Raw genomic sequence first — 24,124 nt, forward strand, 5'->3', positions numbered from 1 at the left:
TGTACAGTGTATGGCTCTTCCGGAAATGTATGTGTACTTTTACCTGAATCACTCTGCTATCACTAAGTGTATCTGACAGTTCTGTTTTGTCTTGTTGAGAGTTGTTGCAGCAGCTCGTCTCTTTATTAGTCTGTGTTCCCCTTTGCCTTGCGGTAGGATAAAGAGGATGCAATGAAACATGCAGTTTGTGTGCAGTCATGATGCAGGATCTTTTGCTCCTGAAAGATATGTTTTTCTCTCTGAGGCTTCAGATGTAGCCAAAAAATAGCTCTTTGCTGTTCTGCTTTTTGGTATGATGTTCGTAAGATCTTGATGTACCTGTAAGATTATTCTTTTTCTGGAGGAGGAGATCACTGGTCTTTCAGAGACATTTGTGCCCACAGGAAATGTCTAAGTTGTTAGCCAGTACCACAAGTGCCATGAGCAAGTGATTGTTTTGAACAAATGGGAACCAAATTAGCTGGAATACTCTCTGTTCCTTCTGCTAAAATGCCAATGACTTTGATATTATATATCTTTTCCAAGTGACAGCTTTGCTCCTATGCCAGGAGAGCTGGTTTTGTTTTGCCATCTGAATGGGTCTGTTCCTTTTTCCTATACTGTGCTTGTTACCTTCTTACGGAGTGCTTACATACTTTTTTTTTCTTTTTTTTTTTTTTAATGAAGAACTGAGACATCCGTTAATAGGTTTCTAATGATGAACCCTATTTTGACTGGAAATTATGTGACACTTTTGGGATGCCAAAGAATAATACCCTGAGGATAAAAGTTGGTGGATGCTTACCAGAAAGATATAAGCTGCTGAATCACTTTAACCAAAACGAGGTTGATAGGTATACCTTAGAGAAACCTACTGTTACTTAACATGGTAGGAATAATTGACCAGTTGTTTCACAGGAAGGGACTTCAGTGTAAAACATGAGCATGAGGTAGAGAAGTCAGTAGAATAACTAAAACGCAGAGAGAGCTAACATTTGTTAGCTATATGTATATCTGAAATCATGACAAGTCAGTTCAGTGGCCCAGGAGTCTCTTTCTAGACCTATTCTGATTTGGGGTTTGGGAATCTGCATGGGCAGGTACTGTGCAACTCTTACTAAGTTGAGAATAGTGCTTCTTTATTACTCGGTATCTAGAACAGTATGTGAGATTTGGAAAAGTTTCAGAGATTTTAAAAAGAGAACTTGAGAAACCAAGAGTGACCAACCAGTATAGCAAGAGATGGAAGGAGAAAATAGATGGGTACATTTGACAGTTTAACTGTTGAGAGGTAGGATGGAGATGATGTGAGTGAAGACTGGGGATTATTTAATTTTCTTTGAATCTGGTGGTTAGGGAACTCTTTAAGTATCTAACATGTTCATCAGTTTGTACAATTGATGGCATAGCTCTTCCATAGGGAGTGGCTAGAACATTAAGAGGTTTTCATGAATTACTAGTAGGTTTGGGAAGATGTTTTACCCAACTGTGACATTCTGACATTAAGTGCTTTGGGTTTCTGGCAATGAAGAAATTGGTCACTTTTGTGAGAACAGTTTTTTCAGGAGTATTTTCTATTTTCTCAGGGTACAGAGTCCATTAAGATGGAAAATGGACAAAGCACGGCAGCTAAGCTGGGGCTTCCTCCCCTCACACCAGAACAGCAGGAAGCTCTCCAGAAAGTGAGTAAACTTGATGTGAATTTGCTTCTTAGCACTCTTGTTTGTTTGGGGTTTTTTGGTTTGTTGGTTTTTTTTAAATGAGCATCTGTTACTGATGTTATAAAAGGGAACTCGCCTACCAAGAATATGTGTGGGATAATGGCCATGCTTTGTGTGGATTCACACTTTCAAATTTGTGCCCAGGATTATTTGGTTTGATTTAGAGTTTATAGATGCTTTTTGGGGAGCATGATGTGGAATTTGTTGTTGGGGTGGGGAGAGTGTTTTTAATTTAAAAAAAAAAATCATAATCATAAGTAAATAACACCTTAAGATCACATTGTAATTCCAAGACAATATGCAACTGCCACAAAGTTACTGCGAGGAGCAGCCTGTACTCCACAAGGAATAGGTTTCTGATATGCTCCAGCTGGTCTTTTATTCTATGCACAGAAGAACACATCACGAAATACCTCTGTTATGTCCTTATGCTCTTTCCCATCTTGTAAAGAGACCCAGTAGCAAGTATTTTCAACCCATTTGAGCCAACATATTTTAATCTAGGTAAAATTTCAGTCCAGCTCTGATTTCTGGTTGTTGGTCCTGTTTTATACAGCTGGTGGGGAGGTTACTGCTGACTTCTTGCCCACTTTCCTGATGGGAGTGAGTGATGCCTGGCTTACTGAGAGGAGAGCAGAGTTGGGAAAAGAGGGGAAAGAAAACAAAACCAGGGAATGTGGGAGCTGTGGGCTAGGTGTCTTCTGTACTCTGGTGAGGCAAGTAAAGTTACTGTTCTAGGTAGGCTTCGTGTGAATGTTCCCATAATGTTGAAGCTGCTTCTGTGTGTGTTGTTTGGCTCACAGTGTGAAACGGCCTCGTTTCCTCTGGCTTTTCCGTAGCTGACAGATGTAAATCCCCTTGTCCGTTTCCAGGTTTCCGAAGCACACGTCTCAAATCCACGGTTTAGAGCCTACCGTTCCCTGGCACCTCGTACAGCCATGGAAAGCAGGTGCCTGAGGGGTTGGCTGAATGTGTTTGTACCGTCCCCTGGGAATAGGCACATATGTGGGTATTAGGTTTCCCTGACAAAGAGCCTCCATGTCAACACCACTGGGTGTAAAGCTCAGGCTTTGTCAAATTTGTAGAAGAATGAAAGAAAAAGACAAATCAGTCTTGGGTCTGCAGGCTAGGAACCAGAGAAGGAGTGCTGGAGCATTTTAGTGAGCAAGAGCAGTGGGTCCTCCAAACTAGAATAGGCCAGATGTGATAAGAAAAGAGAGGAGGAGTGTCCAGTCAAGAGACTGGACATGGGGATTTGGAGGCCCTTCCCTTTTGTAGAAACTCTTTGTCCAGATGTTCTCTGAGTGGAAAGGACTTGAAGGAGGCTATCTGTCCTGCCCTCATCCCAGCAGGTAAGGTGCTATGGTGGGATCTAAGGGGCAGAGGGCGGAAGAGGGGAAATGCTAAGTGTCAAGTGCATGCTGCTTTCCTAACATTGCGCCTGCCGCAGATTGAGTCCATCCAATCCTCTGCTCAAGCATTATGCTGTATTTCAGGGCTCACGACTCCAAGATGCAGACCAGGATGTTAGTAAGCTGTTGGCCGCTGGCTCATGTACAGTGCCTTAGTGCTTAGGGCTGGAGTGCCGAAAAGTTCCACTGGCAGCCAGTTGTGTGGTTCTGGGCAACTGTGGTGTAAAATCAAACATCGTTCCCTGCTCTGTGGTTTTGTCCTATGACTACAGAGTCTGTATTTCTTTTTAGGCAAAGAAGTATGCGATGGAGCAGAGTATCAAGAGTGTGCTGGTGAAGCAAACCATCGCCCACCAGCAACAGCAGCTCACCAACCTTCAGGTGAGAGACCCTCTGAGATGCTCCTTCTGTGTCTTCCTCTCCCCCACAAGGTGGAGTTCTTTTTGCACTTAGAACCAGAGCACAGCCCTGAGGCCTACCTGGAGCCAGGTACATGTGCTTGTGTTTCCACAGTGAAATTGAAATATACTGTCTTCAACTCACTAAAGAAACCCCCTTTACTCACCTGCACAAATTGCCCCCAGATTTCACTCATTCAAAGAGTAAATTTTTAAGACTTTCTCTCCTGTTGACTGGCCAAATGCTTCTTGAAATGCCAGAAGCCAAAGAATTTGCTGTGGGTTTCACTTTCGACTTTTATTTAAGGTGGTGTCTAGGGTTACTGGAAACAGTATCCTTTCACCACCTCTTCTGCTTTGAGGGGAGGGTACCTGTCTGTCCTTTGTTACTGACAGTGCTACCCCATTTCCCTCCCCTTCACCCAGGTCCTCTCTCAATTTCAGAGAAGTTCCATTGGCTATTCCTGCTAATGCTGGAATGCCTATGTACTGGGAGAACCCTTAACTGGTATTTAAATCTCCCTTCCTTCAGAGGTTTCTTGAACACATCTCACTGCCTTCTACTTAAAGTTAGGAAGCCCAAAATAATGGCTTTGGGATGTTAGATTTTTTTAATGAAAAATCACTGTGGATGTACTTGCCACATTAGGCAGCTCTGGCCTTTCAGGGCTGTGCATGTTTCTGAGTGTCTGATCTAGTTGAGGGGGCTCCTTTTTAAATGCTGGGGGTGAATCAACGACAGTGGTTGCAGAGGTTACTATTGCCTTGAGTCCCCCCTGGGAGAAGACCCTGCTTCCTGAGGCAGTGGCAGCAGCACAACTCCACCCTGACCTGGTGGGACTGGAATCTGCAGGGTCCCAGCGCTGGACAGTCCTTGGGACCAGGCAGTGAGGGGCAAGGAAGGAGAGGCCTCTCTCGCAGGTTCCCTGTGCCGCCGCTCTGCTTGAGTTTTTACAAACAGCCGTAGTATGCTCAGCTCCAACAGACTGAACTCTGTCTTTACTGTCTTTCAGATGGCAGCAGTGACAATGGGCTTTGGAGATCCTCTCTCACCTTTACAATCGGTCAATAGACATATTCACTTCTTCTTGGGCACTTTGTCTTAGTCAGGGCCTAGAGTGGGGAAGTATGTAGTGGTAATACAATGCTCTTAATTCAACCCAGCACAACCCTCCCACATACCCACCTGTTATGGACAAGCACAACAAGCAGAGGCAAAGTGTAAACTCCCCAGAGGAAGACCCTAGGCTGGGTGCAGTCTGCTGTGACACTGGCAGTCGGGGTCCTGGAGTCAGTTGGCAAAGAAAGCTTTAGATTTCGAACAGTTCTGAACACACCTGTGAAATTGTGGGAGCTGCATTTCTAGGGATGCTACAGTTCTGAGGTCCTGACCTAAAACTAACTGCCAAGGTAACTCACAAATGGGCAATTTCTTATGAAACAAACTCACAGCACTGGAGACCTGGCAGCTAAGGTGCTGGGGAGGACTGGGGCACTATAGGTTTGCAGAACATGTTGTAGCCCAGATGTAAGACTGCTCTTTACTGTGCATGTTTCCAGACTAGGTGAATATGGCATGTTTCAAGTAAAGTAAAAGCAGGATGGAAGTAACAAAACTGCAGGACTATTCAGAGAATCTGTGCAGTCCTTTAGTGCTGGAATTTCTAATCAGATGCCACAAAGAGCTTAATCACCTGGGACTATCCATCCCCTCCTTTTTCCTAGACATGTTGCACAATGGCCACTGCAGAAAGTGTCCTGTAAGTTCCACTCTGCCCGCAAAGGTTCATTTATAAATTCATTTGTAAATTTGTAAATATTTTTCCATCTTGCTGGAATATAATATTTCTGCTTGGTGTAGAGTGCAACCAGAGGCTTGTACTCCAAAATGAAAGATGCACTAAAACTAAAATCACTTGTTTTCCCTCCTTTAACACTGCCACAGTAGGTAGTGTGTCAGCAGGGGAGCCAAAAAAAATTTCATGGGGTTATGTAAGTTTGGAATGGAATAGAAGCATACATCTCGATGTGAATTTGACATAACTGGTTTCTGAGCGCTTATGCCCAAGAAACTTCTATCAATTAATGTAGGTGCTTACTTGATATCATAACTCCATCAATTTTGCCTCAAAAAATTTTTTGGCTCATTATTCACAGCTGGGCAACAGATGAAAAGTGTGTACTGATAATGTCACAGGAAACGTTTAATTTCTCATTAGCCTTAAGGGCATAGTCAGTATTGTGAATCCTTTTCCTAAGACATTGCTCCCTCTCTAGGGAGTCAGAGACTACTGCTGATGGGACAGAATCTAGAAGCAGGAGTCTGCGCTGAATCATTTGGCTGTGGTGCAGTTCAATGTAGTTAGGATACCCTGTCCTCAGCAAATGCTTTATCCCAAAGTCCATCAGGAATGCCGAAAATGCAGACAGACCTCTGTCCAACACTTTTTCCTGTTGACAAGATTCATCAGTCCCTACATGAAGGAAGTGCAGCCTAAACTTCCTATTGTGGTATCTTAGTGCCTGAGATTAAAGCTTCCTGTCTACTTGATCCTCCAAGTATTACAGCGCAAGATTTCCATGTCACTTCAGCAAGATGAGCACAATTTCCTGGCGTTCTATTAAAACTGAAGCTAGTGGTGATGTTTTTGCATCACCTCCTTTGTTTAAAGGATCACTCCGAGATGATGTTTTGGCTTGTCCTTAAAATAACCTTCATAAGCACTTAACACCACCATTACATAGATACAGCTATTAGCTGCTGCCTTTATGAAGGTTGCAGATACTTCAAACTCCATTTTATAGGTGGAGGAAGAGGGCCAGTGGCCAGTAAAATCTACTTAGTTATAGCTAGTGAAAACAGTGAGATTTCTAGTCATGAGTTTCTGATGCTGTCATGCACTTAGTTCACAGGTGTACATTGCATCATTCCCCTGACTTGACACTACCAATTCCTCTTAGTGATCCACGTATGCCTGTAGTCATCATGGTCCACCTCAGTTCTGCCTTTTGTAGGTCCCAATTTCTAATATGTTGCTCATGTAACAGAGAGTCCTCCGAACTCCACCCCAGCTATTTTGTTAGGATCTCTGCAGCAGAGTAAGATGGGGATTTCCTCCTGTAAAGGTTGCTGCCATGGGAGAGGACAAATGCTGTTTTTCTTGCACCTGTTGCATTGATAACTGAAAAGAAGAGCATGTCCTCTTTGTATATATAGACCCTTCAGAAGGTGAAAGATCCCTCTGCCTGGTGCAAGGCTGCAGTGTCTTGTCAAGAAGCACTCCTAGTAAAACACTAAATTTTTATCACAGTCTGTGGCACCATGGGTGAGGCACTTCACTTAGACACTTGGCGTTAGAATGGTGATGGCTCTGAACCCATAAATGGACACACTACACAGACTGAGGGGCTACTGATCACTGGCTTTCCTGCACCAAAGCTGGGAATGTGTTGGAGAACCTGGGAGACAACACATCAGCTGTCCTGCGTGTACACGTGCCATAGTCCTCCTAGTCACAGCATTGCAGAGTAAATTGAAAAACAGCTTATTTTTAACTGTGAAATACTTAAACCCAGTCAAGAGGCAAGCTTAATATCACTTCAGGAGCAGCAGTATGGGGTGAGAACCATTCCTATTTATAGTATCCCTGCTGTATTGAATAATAGGAGTTGAACCTTTACAGTTTGTTTCCTCCTATGGTCAATGTCAATCACGTACGGGTACTATGAGGGAGAAGGATTTCTTCAGGTACAGTTTGTGTCCGTGCTTCTGTGACTATCACAGATAAAATGCTGTCCCTCCTATTTTGCCATTTGAGTTGCAGCATCCCCAGACACGTCAGAGCTCATTGTGCTCATGCTTGTTATGGCATTCTGAAAGTAGGCCTCTTGTAAAGGCCTTGATTAAAGACCCTCTTAAACAGTGGTGGTGGGGAAGAGGTGGTTGTTCAGAGCTCCCTGCTTTGGTGCCAAGCACTGTGGTGCTGGGAAGGGAGAGAGGCATCAAGCTTAATGCTGCATTTGCCTACTCTGCAACAGTCCGTAGCCCTTACTGCTTTACATTTGTTCCATCTGTTCCACACAGAACAAGAATGAAGCCCTGTGCATATCTCCAACGCACTGTAATTCAGTCTTGCTGATCATAGGGAGCTGCCTCTACAGAGACCTAATTTCCGCCTTGGTCCCAAGACGTGCTGCTAGGATATGCTGGCCAAACCTGTGATTTTTTGTAGGCAGCATCTTCCTAGAATAATGTTCATTAGTAGTAGCAATTCTAGAATTGCAATAAGGGTGAAAAATAATTGAAGGATATACTGCTTTTTTGGATACCTGCTGTAAGAAATTTCTGGATTTGTCTTGCAAACAGGTTTTCAGGCATACTTAGGAGAAAATAGCACAGAGACCTTCTCTGCACCGAAACTGATAAGGGCGGAGTCTTTGGGGGCTGCACCACTATCTGAGCCAGTAACAACAGGCAGTGATAAGTACTAGCACCACACACTTAACTCAGAAGTTTCATTTAACCATTTAATTTTTTTTGCTTTGCTTTTGAACTGTGCGGTGGAAGTGGTGCCTAGTACTGGATCTCGTACTGCCTGGGGTGGGGCGGGGGGAGGAGGTGGTGTGTGATGCTTGAGGGAGTGGGGAGGAGGTACCCAATTCCAGATCCTTTGCTGCCTGGGAGGATGGGGCGGGGGGAGGGAGTGACTAGGTGGTGCCCAATATTGGATCTCTTGCTGTCCCTTGCGGGAGGGAATGGGAGGGATTGCTAATAGTGTCTAGAATTGAGACCTTTGCTGCCTGGAGGGGGAAGGTGTCCTAGAATGAAGTTATTTCCTCCTCCTGCAAGCGTTGCTGGAGATGTGATCAGGCTGGGGAGGGTTAGACCTTATCAGTGGGGTTGGAGTTAAGGCTCCTGAGGTGGCAGACCCCATCAAAGATTTGACTGCCCCTGGGAGTGAGCTGTAGTGCTTATCCGCTCCAGCAGTCTGTGCATTGAGCAGGAAAATACTTCTTTATTACTACGTGTGCCAGGCTGTGCTGCAGCCCAGTGAGGAGCTACCTGCTGTTGGGTCATAGCTCCTGGGAGGGAAGGAGGAAGGGAAAGAGGTCCTGACATCCATGACCACCCCCTGATCTAACCAGCCAGTTCTTCTTTCCAATACAGATGGCAGCTCAGAGGCAGCGCGCCCTGGCCATCATGTGTCGTGTGTATGTGGGCTCCATATACTATGAACTGGGAGAAGATACCATTCGCCAGGCCTTTGCCCCATTTGGACCTATAAAAAGCATTGATATGTCCTGGGACTCTGTTACAATGAAACACAAGGTTGGTTAACAGCCCTTGAGTGATGTGTTTTTTCTTCTCTCCAAGGCCTTCCTGAATATATCCAGGAGAGGAAGGACCCTTTATCCTTGTAGACAGCAGGCTGCTTTTAGCACTTTAAGATAAATGTTTGTAGCTGCCTGCTGTACTTAGCTTTGCAGGATTCTGTAGTGGGAACCAGATGTGCGTGGGGGTGGTGCACATGAAAGATGCCAAACAGCTAGCAGTCCTGTGTGCAGTGGCATTTTGCTATTAAGCCTCTAAGTATGAGAGTCTCTGGAAGCAGGTAGCCTTCTGTCAGTACTTCTGCATGCAATTTTCTGCTTTAATAAAAAGCTTCCTTAAGGAAACATCTTCTCAGGCCATGATAGTAGGAATCTGTTACATGGGAAGTCTTGACTGCATTAGTTTGGCACTAGATTCGAGACGAGATACAGCTGGTATGATTCAACAAGCACATCCTTCTGTCCTAGGGTTTTGCTTTTGTGGAATATGAGGTACCTGAAGCTGCTCAGCTGGCCTTGGAGCAGATGAATTCTGTCATGCTCGGGGGAAGAAATATAAAGGTGAGTAGCAGGCATGCTCTGAAAATTCTTAGCTCTCTTTACTGTGAGTAAGGTTTTATGCCTAGAAATGCTTCCCACAGCACTGTAATGTGGAAGATAACCTAAAGTCTGTTCCCTGATAGACCTTGATATTCAACCCATTGAGTACATAGTGGCTCTGGGTCCCTTTCTCTCTGAGGAGAAATCCACAGCATGCTAATAAAACCTAGAATCTTGTTCTTGCAAGCTAGCTCAGTTTTTTCCACCCACACATAGAATAGAAGCCTCTTGAGGACAAAACAAAGGTGATTCTTGATATTTTAATGCCTCCATCTTATATTGTACCTGTGTGGATGGTAGATAAGTAGCATCAGACTTTTGTTGTGCCTGTCAATAGTGTGAGGGACTTCAAGTAGAGGTCCACGCTTGCTGTACAAAAAGGAGGCATTCAGCACAAACAGAAAGGAGCAAAGGTTTATAGCTGTCTTTTTTCAGGCAGTAAGAGGGGATCTTGCAAAGGTGAAACTTTGGGGATTGAAATTGGGGGGGAAACTAGCATTTTCTGCAGTGTTTTATATCTTGCATTTATATCTCTGATACACTCTGCATATCTGCAGTGTCTGATTTCTAAGGGGGTTTTAGCAGCCTTCAGAAAGATACAGAAGCATTGTGCTTTGCTTTCAGAATTGTTTTCAATTCCTGGAAGTTGGTCTTCGGCAGGTCAGGGAGCATAAATGGGGGAAATATGGTGGAGGAGAGGGCAGAGTCTGTCCAGGCTCTCAGTACTTCTAGAATCCCCTGTAGTGCAGGTTGTATCCCACAGCTGAGTCAACTGTTGCCCTTTGCTAATTATGGCCTTATGAGGTGTTACTTGGTTTGAAAAGGCAGTCAGCTGGCTGAGGGCTTGTCTGCTGTAACTCTTGGTGAGTCATGCTGCTGCTGCTCTTCAGAATGCTTAATGGACTGTTTGCTGTGTTCTCTGCAGGTTGGGAGACCTAGTAATATAGGTCAGGCGCAACCAATTATAGACCAGCTAGCAGAAGAGGCACGGGCTTTCAACCGCATCTATGTGGCATCTGTTCATCAGGACCTTTCAGATGATGACATCAAGAGTGTGTTTGAGGCCTTTGGGAAGATCAAATCCTGCACACTAGCCAGGGATCCCACGACAGGAAAACACAAAGGCTATGGTTTCATTGGTAAAATGGCTGTCTGGTATTTGATGTGGGGGAGGGAGAGTGGTTGGGAGCATCTTCTTTTTGGTTGTGTGTTTTGTTTGTTTGTTTTTTAACTCTAGTGGAAGAATTGCGTTAAGCAATGGGATAGAAATAAATTTGGAGCAGATCTGTGCCTGAACTTAGAAATATAATTAATAGCCAGATATTTTTGCTCACTGTTACGTAGGTTGAGAGATCTTGCTGTGCTGACTCTTCTCAACAATGCTTGTGCGATCAGAGGCGCAAGATGAGTGAGCTAAGCCGTGAGGGTCTTTTCACTGGAACTCTTAGCAGTCGTTTTTTGCAAATACAAGTCACAGCTGTGTGATGAGAGGGTGGCTGAGTTTAGGAGTAAAAAGGATTGTTTGTAAATATTTCTCTTTCTCACTGCAGAATATGAGAAAGCACAGTCCTCTCAAGATGCTGTTTCCTCTATGAACCTCTTTGATCTTGGGGGTCAGTATCTCCGAGTTGGTAAAGCTGTGACTCCTCCAATGCCTCTCCTGACACCTGCTACGCCAGGAGGACTACCTCCAGCAGCAGCTGTCGCTGCAGCAGCTGCTACAGCAAAGATCACAGCACAGGTAAGGCACAAGCTGGCATGACTCAGCCAAGTGGATGATTGTTGTGACCCTGCTAGAAACAAGCATGCAAACTGTTCCAGCCAGCTGTATTTACTAGTTTGAACGAAAGCCCTTGGCCTAGATCATACTCTGCTGCCAGGACTTCACATCTAGAAGCTTGCCCCTGACACTTGTGAGGATCTCATACACCAGCATTTTGGAATGGAGTCTGGCACAGCTGATCAGAACTTTATTTAAAGAAGTGGTGGGGGAAGATTGGAGGGGATTCCATGTCTGGATAGGCAAACTAATGATGAGGGAAATGGTTATAGTAGAGGCTAAAAGAATGCATGAAAGTACATGAAAGGGAGCAGACTAATGAGGGCAGTAATAATTGCATGAGCAACACTTTGTTGTTGAAAAGACTGCCTGTGTAGTAAGGTGGAAGATGACTGTAATGGCTTTAGACTGTTCAGAAACAAGGAAATGTAGTGATGGAGCAGAATTGGATGTTGATGTAGGAGTTTAGGGTTTCTCAAATTTAGTTTGCTTGAAGTAACAGAAGCTCCTGGCTGTGACCAGTAGGCACTGATGGAGGAGGATTGCCTTTCAAAGCAAACCCCTAACTCTGTGTCCATTGTCCTCGCCCTCAGCAGCAGAATCACCCCCTGCGTCACCATAGCCCATGAAAGAAACAAGTTCTAGCACGGTTGGGTTCATGGATTCTCTCAAGCAAAAAAAATTGCAGAGGTGTGCAGCCTATATGTGCTGCTAATCAGCTGACTGGACTTAATTTTGTAAACAGCTCTTTTTTGAAAATATTTCTCTGAATCACAAGGTAAAGGCAGAATTGGGAGGAATTGCCACTAATGTGAAACTCTCAGGTTGTTTGCATGTCCCCAGTAAAAAGTCCACAAGTCTGGGAACCTCTGCAGTTGACTAAGGAATGAAGTTGAGGCATGGCTAGAAGAATTATTTGGATCAAAATCACTTTGAGAGAGAACAATTAACTCTTCTCCTAAGTGAAATGGTAGAGATCTGTTACAGGCATGGATAAATCTTAACTTTTTCTTTCTGCAAAATACTTCAGGATTTGTTACTGTGAGGAAAATGTAAAATTCCATATATAGAAAAAAGGTTCTGAAAGACCTCAGAGATACTTGACAGTCTTGTTGCCTTTACTTAGACATGGTACGGATGTAGGTAACGTGTCTGATTTGCCATGTGGGTAGTTGTAGATGACTAGGAAAAAGGGTAAGAACAGTTACAGAAGGCAATATCTCTTATTTTTGCTCCTAGCATAGTTCTTGTATGGAACAGCTTATTTTAAATAAGAGCATATGTAGTCATGGTCTGTAAGAGCTTTAATTTCACAGGTTTTGTTTTTTTAAATGCAAGCTAATCAGTAAACTCAGCGGAGCTAAAGAAGTCATGGACATGAGAGAGAAACTTAAGGCAGAGATATAACTTTGGATCTGCAGTCAGAACTGCAACTTTAGTCTGGAATTAGCATGCCTGCCAAGGAAGGAGGAAGTGTCTCCGCACTCAAATGAAACTATGAAGAGAGAGAGGTATTGAGTAGCAGAGATAGTTAATATCTTGACAATGACAGTAAAAAAGTCAGTCTTGCAAAAGAAGTTAAGGATTGAAAGCTATTAGGAAAAGTTTCTTTAGCCATTTAAGTAAAAAGCGGGGGCAGCTAATGACCGGTGTAGTCAAAAATTATGATGGTCTTGTTACAGCACTGAATGCTTACATAAGTATTTTTCCCCTTCATTAGAAGCATAATGCAGACTGGCTAATGATGCACATGGGATTACTGCATCCTAGGTGGGTGCAAAGCTCAGAGTTTGTCATGTGCAGATGTACACTTAGTAGTTTGGAGGTTTTTTTATAAGTCTGTCATGTCAGGGCTATTGCCGTATGGTTGAAGCATACCAAACATGATACTTTCATTTATGGTAGCATGGAAAACTGGTACCTGCAGACTTTGTTCTCACCCCAGTGGTAGGGAAAGATTGAAAACAAGCTGTCCTGGTTTTGGCTGGGATGAGAGTTAATTTTCTTTCTAGTAGCTGATATAGTGTTATGTCTTGGATTCAGTACGAGAAGGATGTGGATAACACACTGATGTTTTCAGTTGTTGCTGAGTAGTGTTTGTACTAAGTCAAGGATTTTTCAGCTTCTCATGCCCAGCCAGCAAGAAGGCTGGAGGGGCACAAGAAGTTGGGAGGGAACACAGCCAGGACAGCTGACCCAAACTGGCCAAAGGGGTATTCCAGACCATGTGATGTCATGCCCAGTATATAAACTGGGGGGAGTTGGCCTGGGGAGGGGGCAGATCGCCACTTGGGAACTAACTGGGTATTGGTCAGCGAGTGGTGAACAATTGCATTGTGCATCACTTGTTTTGTATATTCCAATCCTTTTATTATTATTGCCATTTTTTTATTATTATTATTATTATTATCATTATTAGTTTCTTTCTTTCTGTCCTATTAAACTGTTCTTATCTTAAGCCAGGAGTTTTACCTTTTTCCTTGCGATTCTCTCCCCCATCCCGCTGGGTGTGGGGGGAGTGAGTGAGCGGCTCTGTGGTGCTTAGTTGCTGGCTGGGGTTAAACCATGACACAAGCTTTGAAGGAAGGATAACATTTTCAAAAGAAACAGATAATGCAAAATGTTTGGGTGTTTTAGGGAAATACCCCTGCTAGATGAACGTAACTTTCTTTGATAAGACTACTTTTATACTTTGTTAGGAAAAAGAAACTAACGCATATCATATCAACAGTTCAGGAGTTGGTGGAAACCCCTACGAAAAGCTATTAGACAAGACCAACGCTATTACAATTAATTTTGAGATGTGTAGGCAAGTGAAAAAACGAGGTGGAAATGAGCTGTGCTAGAAATTGCTGACCCTTCACTCTGCTGGTGAAATTACTTACAGATAGGTCTCACTTCATCTCCGGTAAAAATACTAGTGGCCTTATTCTAGGCATGAGGAGAAGAGCTCTCATGGAATTAGTTGGCAACACAGAGATGAGATGCATTATTAATGTAGAGTAGAATTGGAATATCGCAGCAGATTGCACTAAGAAATATATGCAGCCTGTAGTAGTAGAGTACAAGATACTGCATTTAAGGAACGAAACCTCAGAATTTTTTTCTCCATGGTGTCAGGGCTTATAGGAGCCCCATGAAAACAAGAGAAGGATCTGTGTAACTAAATCATGAGAATAATAGCCTGGAAAGCAACAACAACAAAAACCCAGATCCTAGGGTGTATTTTAGGCATGTTATTTTCAGTAGTTTTATGGAAGTGTTTTATCATTTAACTAGGTGTTCATCTCAAATGTTTGAATTCTGGTCATCTAGAGACAGGATGTTTATTTGGATTATAGAAGGTATAGAGAAGTACTTAAATTAGTGGGAGAATTGGAAAACCAGATATGCAGGAAGGAACTAGAACAGTTTGACTTAGTATAAATAGAAGAATGCTGAAAGGTGCGTCAGATTTTTGCTCAAGTACAATCTATGGAGGCAGGTAGGTAACGGGATGGGAGAAGAGGTGCTGACAACACAAACAAGAGGAAGTAGTTATGAAATGTTTCAGTTATTGAGGCTGGAAGTTTGAAGAAAGTTTCCAGTTATCAAAATCAGTAAAGTTCAGTAGGGTCTTACCAGTAAAAATGATAGTGGCAAAAGTTAGTTATATGATTGTCTCATTGAGAAATTCACTAATGTGGTAATTGTTTGCAATTGCTATGATCATGAAGGCCAATTTCAGTGCTGTATTGCTGTCTGCACCTAAAGGATGAAGACTAGAGAGATAAGATTTTTGGTTTAAACTGATCCAGAAGTGTACAGCTTTTGAAAATAGCAGTTTTGTGCTCTCCCTTGCCCTGTCCCTTGTGCTTGCAGTAGTGTTTTTGACTACAGCATTCCTTGAATCAGACAAGGATTAACCTTCTGCCAGATCCCTTAGGAAAAACTTAAGCTGTAAGAGTTCCCTCACCTGGTTTGTCACATGGTCGCAGGGTCCTGGTGCTGTCATCAGAGGGGGTGGGATCGGAGCTCCCATCAATCTTTGTAAGTGGATCACATTCCTTGGCATCAGTAAAAAGCTTTATTTGTGTAGAAGGTGGAAACAAGTAAAGATTCCTCTTGCTCTGGAATTGCCTGCATCTTTCAAACTGTGTATTGAATCCCTTGGTGTCTTTCATTCAGTAACCAACCTAGCAGCTTGAGAGGGTGGGTGAAATTTGAGTTGCAAGAGAACATTTTTCTTCCAAAGCTTGGTGTCTTGTAGTTTCTACATCTCTCTGGCGGGCTGGGTGGCATACTTATTTCTTTTACAGTAGCACTGGAGAGCTGTCATCCTCAGAATCTATATATCTATTATTTCTTAGGTGTGAAAAAAGCTGAGCCTCAGCTGAATGCAGCCATAGTGTGACTTCTTGATGCAGAAATTAACACTTGGGGTTTTTTGTTTTGTTTTTTTTTTGTCTTGCAGGAAGCTGTGGCAGGAGCTGCGGTTCTTGGCACGTTGGCAACCCCTGGGTTGGTATCTCCAGCACTGACTCTGGCCCAGCCGTTAGGGGCGTTGCCACAGGCTGTAATGGCAGCACAAGCACCAGGAGTCATTACAGGTATGTTTACTCTTCATTTTGTCACTTGTGTACCTGTTACAAAGCATGGTTCCCTATAGCTGGGGTCACAACTAAGGAGAATTTGAAGCTGAAATCTTCTTCCCTACCCTGCTTTTTCAAGAATTTTATTTTTTTTTATTTGCGCAGCATAGCAGGAATTTATTTTGGTATATAATAGATACGACAGGGACATGAACTTCACAGCAGGAGTGCATGGCACTCTTGAGTGAAAATCTGAATAATTGTTACTTCATGCAAAATCCTGCACTCTGTCTCCCTTCTGGGCAAGTATATGATGCATGTATTGAGTGATTATGTCCTGTATGCTGACTAAGCTGCTGCTTATGTCTCCCTGGTCGTTGCTGGTGCAGAGCAAATAAAACCATCTAGATTCTGCGGTCCTCTTTATCACTGGCTGGTGTGTGCCCAAATGTTGCAGAATGTCGGTTCTTTTCTTTATGCTACAGAGTTTGTACTCTTACAGGTGTAACCCCTGCCCGACCTCCCATTCCTGTCACTATTCCGCAAGTGGGAGTTGTGAATCCTATCCTCGCTAGTCCCCCAGCATTGGGCCTGATGGAGGTGAAAAAGGAGAAGGAAGAAGAGGAGGTATTCCAGGAGTCAGAGAGGCCAGAGATGCTGAGTGAACAGGAACACATGAGCATATCTGGCAGCAGCGCCCGTCATATGGTGATGCAGAAATTGCTTCGTAAACAGGAGGTGAGTGCAGTGTGACTGCCCTGAGCTGGTTCCAGTTGTCAGCAAATGAGACTACCATGTGTAGATCTGTCTTAATGTGGTATTGCTATGCAGTTTTGTATGTGGTACAGGCTTCCTGCAGCATGCATTGTAGGTACCCCACAGAGCTCGTGGGGGACTACAAAGTCTTCCTGCTGCTTATGATGGTTCTTGTTCTGCCTTTAGGATCTTCTCAGAGTTCCTCTGAGGGTTCAGACCCATCACTAGGCCAGAAGAGGCTCGGCTAGGAGGTGTCTTTGATTAAACTGTGTGTTTACTTAGCATCATTAAAGCAAACTATGATGGCCTTTTGGCTTATAATTAAATAAGTGAGGCTGGCACATAGTCAGGGGCAATCTGTTCCAAACTATTGAGTCCACCTTTTCCCCACAACCTTTTACCATAGGATGAAATTCAGGTGTTTATAAAACAAAATTTCACGAAAGTTACAGTGAGAAAAAGGACAAGAATGAATGATAGAAAAAGTCAGAACATTAAACAGAACAATAGATGGATAGATTTTTTTTTTTTTTTTTTTTTTTTTTTGAGGGGGTCTTGGAAGGGGCTGTATTGATAATTTCATCAGGCTTCTTGTTTGGGCATGACCAGAGCTTTGATTGAGTTTCCTATCTGACACGCAGGTTTCCTAAGTTTTGACACTGAATCGACAATTTGTTTGCTAAATAGGGGTGATAGTGATGTGCATTTCATAAGGGAGGACACAAATGAGTTAGCTAGTGAGTGTTCTCCTTTACTTTCAAAGGGTATGTAATTTTAAGTACATCTTTGAGCTTCTGACTTAGCAGCCAATTTTCCTCTGTCACAAGTACCTTTCCCAAAGAATCCAATTCATTTGGTATGCTTGCTTGAAAAAAGTTTAGCAGTGTTGAAAAAGTCTTAAACTACACCATTCGCAAAGCTGCTTACCATTCTCAACCTGTAAGTACCCTTCTATTTTTGCTGCTCTTTTAATAGGCTCTTAAAGGCAGTTATACAAATGTGAATAAGAACTGGAACAAGTATTTTAAAATTATCCTGGGCCTGAAATGCCAAGTCTGCTACCCTATGATGTTGGGCGGGCCAGAGCTGGGAGGAAGGGATGTGGTAGAGCTGGGTGTAATGCACAAAACCAGAGGCTGCCCAGAGAGGTTCTGGAGTGTCTATCCTTGGAGATACTCAGAAGTCATCTGGACATGGTCCTGGGCAACTCTAGGTGGCCCTGCTTGAGCAGGGGAACTTGGACCAGCTGACCTCCAGAGGTCCCTTCCAACCTCAACCATTCTGTGATACAGAGAGGTGCTCAGTCACAAAAGGGCTTGATGGGGGGGATACATAGGAGAGGTATGTTGCAGGTGCTCTGACTGGCTCATGTGTCATTATCCCCTGTAATGAAAGTAACTGGTCAACCATCCGTTGTCAGAGGTATGAAAGACTTAGTTAATCCTTCTACTTTATTTAGAGATGAGGAAAAATTAAAAAAAAAATAAATAAAATAAAACCACAACAGTGGTGTTGAAGATAACAAAGCAAAAAATAACTGGATGGCAGCAGCACAAGAAAAATTCTAGATGTCTCCAGGTGAATTGTGCTTCAAAGATGTGTCTAAGAAAAGCCCAAGAGGTGGCACAGAGCTTTCCTGACTGAGGCCAGCCACAACATAGCTGGCAGTGAATGAGATTTGTTCATGCTTTGGATGCCTGGGAAGAAAATTTACTTATTTATGCCTGAGAACCTGGGACATTATTGATTTCATGGAATATGCTTGTAATGGCATAGCACTAGAATATCTGGTTGTGCTCAGGCATGCTGTGTAGTCTGATGTGGCTTTGCAGATTTAATCTCAATGTCTCTTAGGTGTATTAATTCACTTGTCCCTTCTCTCTGCAGTCCACTGTGATGGTGCTTCGCAACATGGTGGATCCAAAGGACATTGATGACGACCTAGAGGGAGAAGTGACAGAAGAATGTGGCAAATTTGGGGCTGTAAACAGGGTCATCATCTACCAGGAGAAGCAAGGAGAAGAGGAGGATGCTGAGATCATTGTCAAGATCTTTGTGGAGTTCTCCATGGCCTCAGAGACTCACAAAGCCATTCAGGCTCTGAATGGGCGCTGGTTTGCAGGAAGAAAGGTGGTAGCAGAGGTGTATGACCAGGAGAGATTTGATAACAGTGACCTGTCAGCATGAACTCTACTTCAAAGACTTCGCCCCTGCCCCCTCTGCCTGTCTGGGTTTTTTTAGCCATGTGTAAAGAACGCTCCAGGGTGGGCACAGATCTCTGTGATGTACTTGTAGTTTGGATAAAAGCGCAAAGAAAGCTGGTGTGCATCTGTGTGTGTGTTAAAGGGGCTGACATCTCGTCAGCTGAGTCTGACATGGGTCTGGCCTCATCCACCTAGAAGAGTGGGGCCAGAGCCTGAAGAAGGGTTGCTGCTTGTGCTCCTGCCTTACACTGTGGTCACTTCAGGAACACTCAGGTCAAGATCCCACTGCACCTTTAGGGGCTGGAATAGCAGTTTTCTTCAGAGATGGGCCATAAATGGTTGGAATGGAGGAGGGAGTCTCTTCATAAGGTATTTCAGCAGCACCCTTGAGTGCTCCTGTATTAACAAGGAGGATAGCTTGGGTGGTGCTGGGAGGGAGCCTTCCTACTGAGGATCCGCATGTTGAGCTTGGACTCAGGAGCCCAGATGTGAGTCAGAGCCCAGAATTGAACCACCTGGGCCTTTTTAGAGTGTTCACATCGTGTTTGTCCTGATACTGTAGTTTGGACCTCACAGTTTTATTGATGGGTCAGAGTTACCCTTACTGATCCTTCCTTAATGTGCCAAAATTTGAATAGCAAGTCAGGCTGCAGGCATCACAGCTGGGTTGAGAGTGCAAGTAGTGTTGACCTGTAGGACCTAAAGTGCATTTATGAAATAAACATCTAGCCCTTGTACTGTGGACGGTGATACAGAACACATGCCTTTGCCTGAAAGGAAAGTTTGGGGTTTTTTTTGTTGAGGACTCAAAGCTTTAGTAATATTTACAAAGCTTAAATGCATTTATTTTAGTAATCTTTCTGTCTAGCTAATGAGTAGGAACAGAATTAGCTCATGTTAATTATTTTAAATATTTTAAGTATGTAAGGGGCTACTGTATTGCTTGTTATGCATAACTGGTACACAGCACAGATCTGAAGAAAATAATCATTTTAGTTTAGAAATTAAAATAAAGGAAGAAAGATCTCAAAGGAACTTCAGTAGGGAATTCTGAGTTAAGCCTGCAGCTGTGGGTTGCTTCTAAGCTTGGAGATGTTCTTAAAATTAAATTTTTGTATTTTTTTCAAACACTCAAAAGAACCCTTCTATTGTAGCTTAGAAATTTGTATTTACAGTTTAACTTTATTTATGATTAATCTATGTTTCCTTCTTTTTGTACTAATATTGACTGTTAGCTTAAATAACCTTTCTTCTTCCCTGTTTTACACCCATTCCAAGTTAATAGAAAGCCTGTTGTTTTCAACTTGTGTTTTGATAGCTAAAGTCTTTTGGGATCAGCTTGCTCTTTCCCTGGTCATCTGCCCTAGCAGGGCTTCTTTGCATTTGTTAACTTGAATTTCCTTTTCTTGAAAGCAGTTGATTAGACCTGCTGAATATATTGTATAAGTGGCACTCAACCTTTCTTATCTGTGCTGGAAATGCATCATCCCATGCCACCTGTGATCCCACTGACCTCTCTTGCAGCCACAGCATACTGGTAGCTCACAGTGGCCTTGGTTTCGCAGTGCAGGACAGCATCTTTGCTGCTTTTGTTTGTGATGCAGGAGAAAATTCACTGTTTTTAATTGTTCCAGGGTTTTATTATTCGTACTGAAGAAAACCAAAGTACCTCTCCCATGACTTAGTTGGTCTGTCTAGCTTTCATTTTCTGCTATTTGCTCCTGTTCTGTTTGCTGGATTTAGGAGTATGAAGACTGCACTGTAAGTTTCCTTGTGGTGTTGATGGTTTAGAAAACCAGAGTGGATAAAATTGATGCAAGGAGAGAGCATAGATTAAAGAATAACAGCCTAATTGTTACTCAAGTTTTTTGCAGTCGGTCTTGGCTGACAAGATGGTATGTTAAAAAAATGACGTCATAAATGTCTTGACAAGTCAAATGTCTGACAAAATATCACCTATCTTGACTTCTGTGTGGCTTTTGACACAGTCCTCCACGACATCCTTGTAACTAAATTGGAGAGATACAGGTTCGATGGATGACCTATTAGATTGCTAAGGAATTGGCTGGATGGCCGCATCCAAAGAGTTGCAGTCAACAGCTCCATGTCAAAATGGAGATCAGTAATGAGTGGTGTCCCTCAGGGGTCCATACTGGGACTGATACTGTACAAATATTTTTATTAATGACATAGTGGGATTGAGTGCACCCTCAGCAAGTTTGCGGATCGCACCAAGCTGAGTGGTGCAGTTGATACACTAGAGGGAAGGGATGCCATCCAGAGGGACCTTGATGGGCTTGAAGAGTGGGCCCATGTGAACCTCATGAAGTTCAACAAGGCCAAGTGCAAGGTCCTGCACATGGGATGGGGCAATCCCTACTATCAGCACAGGCTGTGGGACGAATGGATTGAGAGCCGCCCTGCAGAGAAGGACTTGGTACCAGTGGATGAAAAGCTGGACATGAGCCGGCAATGGGCACTCACAGCCCAGAAAGCCAGCAGCATCCTGGGCCACATCAGAAGCAGCGTGGCCAGCAGGTCGAGGGAGGGGATTCTGCCCCTCGGCTCCGCCCTGGCAAGACCTCCCCTGGAGCACTGCATCCATCTCTGGGGTCCCCAGCAGAAGACAGACACGGACCTGTTGGAGCAGGTCCAGAGGAGGGACACAGAAATGGTCCGAGGGCTGGAACGCCTCTGCTGTGAGGAAAGGCTGAGAGAGTTGGGGTTGTTCAGCCTGGAGAAGAGAAGGCTGCAGGGAGACCTTATTGTGGCCTTTCTATACTTAATAGGGGGCTTATAAGAAAGATGGGGACAGACTTTTACCAAGGCCTGTAGTGACAGAACAAGGAGCAATAGTTTTAAACTGAAGGAGGGTGGGTATAGATTGGACATAAGGAAGAAATCTTTATGATGAAGGTGGTGATACGCAGAACCAGGTTGCCCAGAGAGGTTGTGGGTGCCCCATCCCTGGAAAGTATTCAAGTCCGGGTTGGATGGGGCTTTGAGCAACCTGGCCTAGTGGAAGGTTGGGGGGGAACTAGACGATCTTTCAGGTCCGTTCCAACCCAAACCATTCTGTGAATCTAAGATCAGGTGTTGTACAACATTGTAATGAAAATGCTATAGCGTGAGCTAAACACAAATTGATTAGGAATAGCGGACAAACTATAATCCTAAATAGAAAAGAAAAAAAAAACTGAATGAGGAAGGGCTTTTTTCCCTGGGTTCACAGAATCATAGAATAGTTTGGGTTGGAAGGGACCTTTAAAGGTCTTCTAGTCCAACCCCCAAATATCTAAGTAGATCTTAATAGAAAACTGATTTAGGCCAAATGTACATGTATCTAATGATTGAGGATTTTGAAGCAGGTATAGAAATAAGCATTTAACAGGCTAGCATGGCAGGTCGGTAGCATGTTAGGCTTGGCATAAGTGGATATAGTCTGCTTTGTTTTGTGTTTAAAATGGTTTATTCAGCAGTGGGGGATTCTGACTTGGAAAGCTGTAACTCAGAAGAGGATGAGAAGGTTATGGGGATAATCAGTGGGTGTGCTACATGGTGTTGGATGTTGTGGTGTTCTTCTCTTGGGGCAAGTTTGAGGGGGGGGGGGGGGGGGGCATGTTCACCATCCCTATAGTTAGCCTTCTAGGTGACTGTACAAGCCTGAAGCTATCGGTGACTAAAAGGATGACACGTGTGACCAGAGGAGCACAAAGTTGCACTGTGACAGCCTCCCTTTGGAGAAACTGGCAGACTGTTGGTCCCTGAGAACACTGGTTGTGTTGGACCCTTCCCTGAATTTATTGATGGCCTCTCACCATCCCCTCCCTGTTCTGTCTTACATGATGTCTGCAATCACCAACTTCTATTTAATCATGTATTCTGATTTTCAAATTTCGTGTCATGCTTTCTCAGCAAACTGGAAAAAGTTGTAGATGTCTTCGGGTGCAGCGTGGATCTGGTAGGAGTACAGACAAAAGAATGGGTACCTCTGCATTAGCCTGTTAGGCTTCAATCTTTCTTGATATTCTTCCTCTTAAATGGTTGTAGTCTGAACAGTTTTCTGACAAGGTAACGAGGTGTCCAAGTTACTTCATCTTCAGACTTTTCCTATTGGCAAAATACACCACGCTGCAGAGTAAGTTTTCAGCTAGTTTTATCTGCGTAGGGCTTTCTCTATTGATCCTCAGACAGCATCAGTCTTCAGAGTGAATTATTTGAAAAATATGGGCAATTCAGAGTGGGCTTTTTGCAGAAGCAACCTCAACATCTGGAAACCTGGTCTAGTGGAAGGTGTCCCTGCCAATGCAGAGGGGTTGGAACTAGATGATCTTTAAGGTCCCTTCCAATCCAACCCATTCTATGATTTTCTGAAACCTTGCCACATAACTCCCCACAAATGGACTTTCCTAGATTGGCAACCCTAAGTTAGGACAGAGGATTGTGCTGATCTCATTAAGATTCTGGCACAGGTCTGCAGTAGTTGCCTGAAAAACTCAAGGAAGTCTAAACCTGTCCGAATTTGTCTTCCTGTAGTTCCTCAAGTCTGTATGTTGAGTTATGCTGATAATGATAATCATACTGGTAGCTGTTAGTGTGTCACAGAGGTCCTTATACATCTTGAAGCAGAGTGTGTGTAACTTACCTAGTACCAGAACTGATTGAACAGAAACAGAACTGAGCAGCTGGGATGCCTTGTTGCCTTATTTATGGCAGTAAGCTGTTTGGGTGCAGCTGCACAAACTATGGAATAGCTCTGGTGGCAACTGTTTGAGGAGGGTCTAGGTTTTAATGAAAACATCCCAGAAATGTTTGGGGTAAGGATGAAACCTTTTTGCCTGAGTGCTGGAGCTTATGGACTGGGCCTGATAGTAAAGGGTTCGACTTTTCTAATCCCTAAAGGAAACAGCATTGGTGGAAAGTAGAGGCCAACAGGCTGCTCCAGATGGGCCTTCACGTCTTGATTCTGCATCACTGGTTCCTTATCAGCAGAGGGATCAGAAACTTTAGCTCTCATAAGACTGTGGGCCTTCCCTGTGCACTGTTCTAAAGAGGGTTCAATTTAAGTGGAGGTGAGAAAAATACAGCACCACAGAACCCTGGTAGCAGCTGTGCAGGATTGGTTCTCAAGTTTTTGAATTGGATCATTTCAGTATAAGAGGGAAAAGAGAGCTTGTGAGCTCCTGCACCTATGCTCTCTGCTGAGAGACCTCTCCTGCCTCCAACGGGATTGCTTGCCTGAAAAACAAGGCTTGAGGTCTCACCCCCAATGGAAACGGGTGCTTAAGTAAGCTCAGTCAGGTATTTCATGGTTCCAGGAGACTTTTATCTGAATTCATCTTAAACTGGTTCCAGTCCATTCCTGTATCTGT

At 43.6% G+C, this 24,124-nt stretch overlaps 1 protein-coding gene across 5 annotated transcripts in view; it reads left to right on the forward strand.

The window, feature by feature from the left end:
- The window catches only part of PUF60 (poly(U) binding splicing factor 60), a 35,418-nt gene extending 14,810 nt beyond the window's left edge, over positions 1–20,608 (forward strand). The window contains exons 1-11 of one of the 5 annotated variants that reach the window (XM_075024193.1): positions 1,568–1,661; positions 2,573–2,649; positions 3,404–3,493; positions 4,524–4,574; positions 8,678–8,839; positions 9,310–9,402; positions 10,367–10,580; positions 10,992–11,182; positions 15,675–15,810; positions 16,295–16,530; positions 18,436–20,607. In XM_075024193.1, the coding sequence (XP_074880294.1) occupies positions 3,419–3,493; positions 4,524–4,574; positions 8,678–8,839; positions 9,310–9,402; positions 10,367–10,580; positions 10,992–11,182; positions 15,675–15,810; positions 16,295–16,530; positions 18,436–18,735 (1,458 nt within the window). In that variant the 5' untranslated portion in view covers positions 1,568–1,661; positions 2,573–2,649; positions 3,404–3,418 and the 3' untranslated portion in view covers positions 18,736–20,607. Of the gene's footprint in view, positions 1–1,565; positions 1,662–2,572; positions 2,650–3,403; positions 3,494–4,523; positions 4,575–8,677; positions 8,840–9,309; positions 9,403–10,366; positions 10,581–10,991; positions 11,183–15,674; positions 15,811–16,294; positions 16,531–18,435 lie in introns of those variants that run through there. The other 4 variants (XM_075024190.1, XM_075024191.1, XM_075024195.1 and 1 more) reach the window with 4 other exon arrangements.
- The last annotated feature ends 3,516 nt before the right edge of the window (positions 20,609–24,124 follow it).

Source organism: Buteo buteo, chromosome 3 (genome assembly GCF_964188355.1).
Source record: "Buteo buteo chromosome 3, bButBut1.hap1.1, whole genome shotgun sequence".
NCBI lineage: Eukaryota > Metazoa > Chordata > Aves > Accipitriformes > Accipitridae > Buteo > Buteo buteo.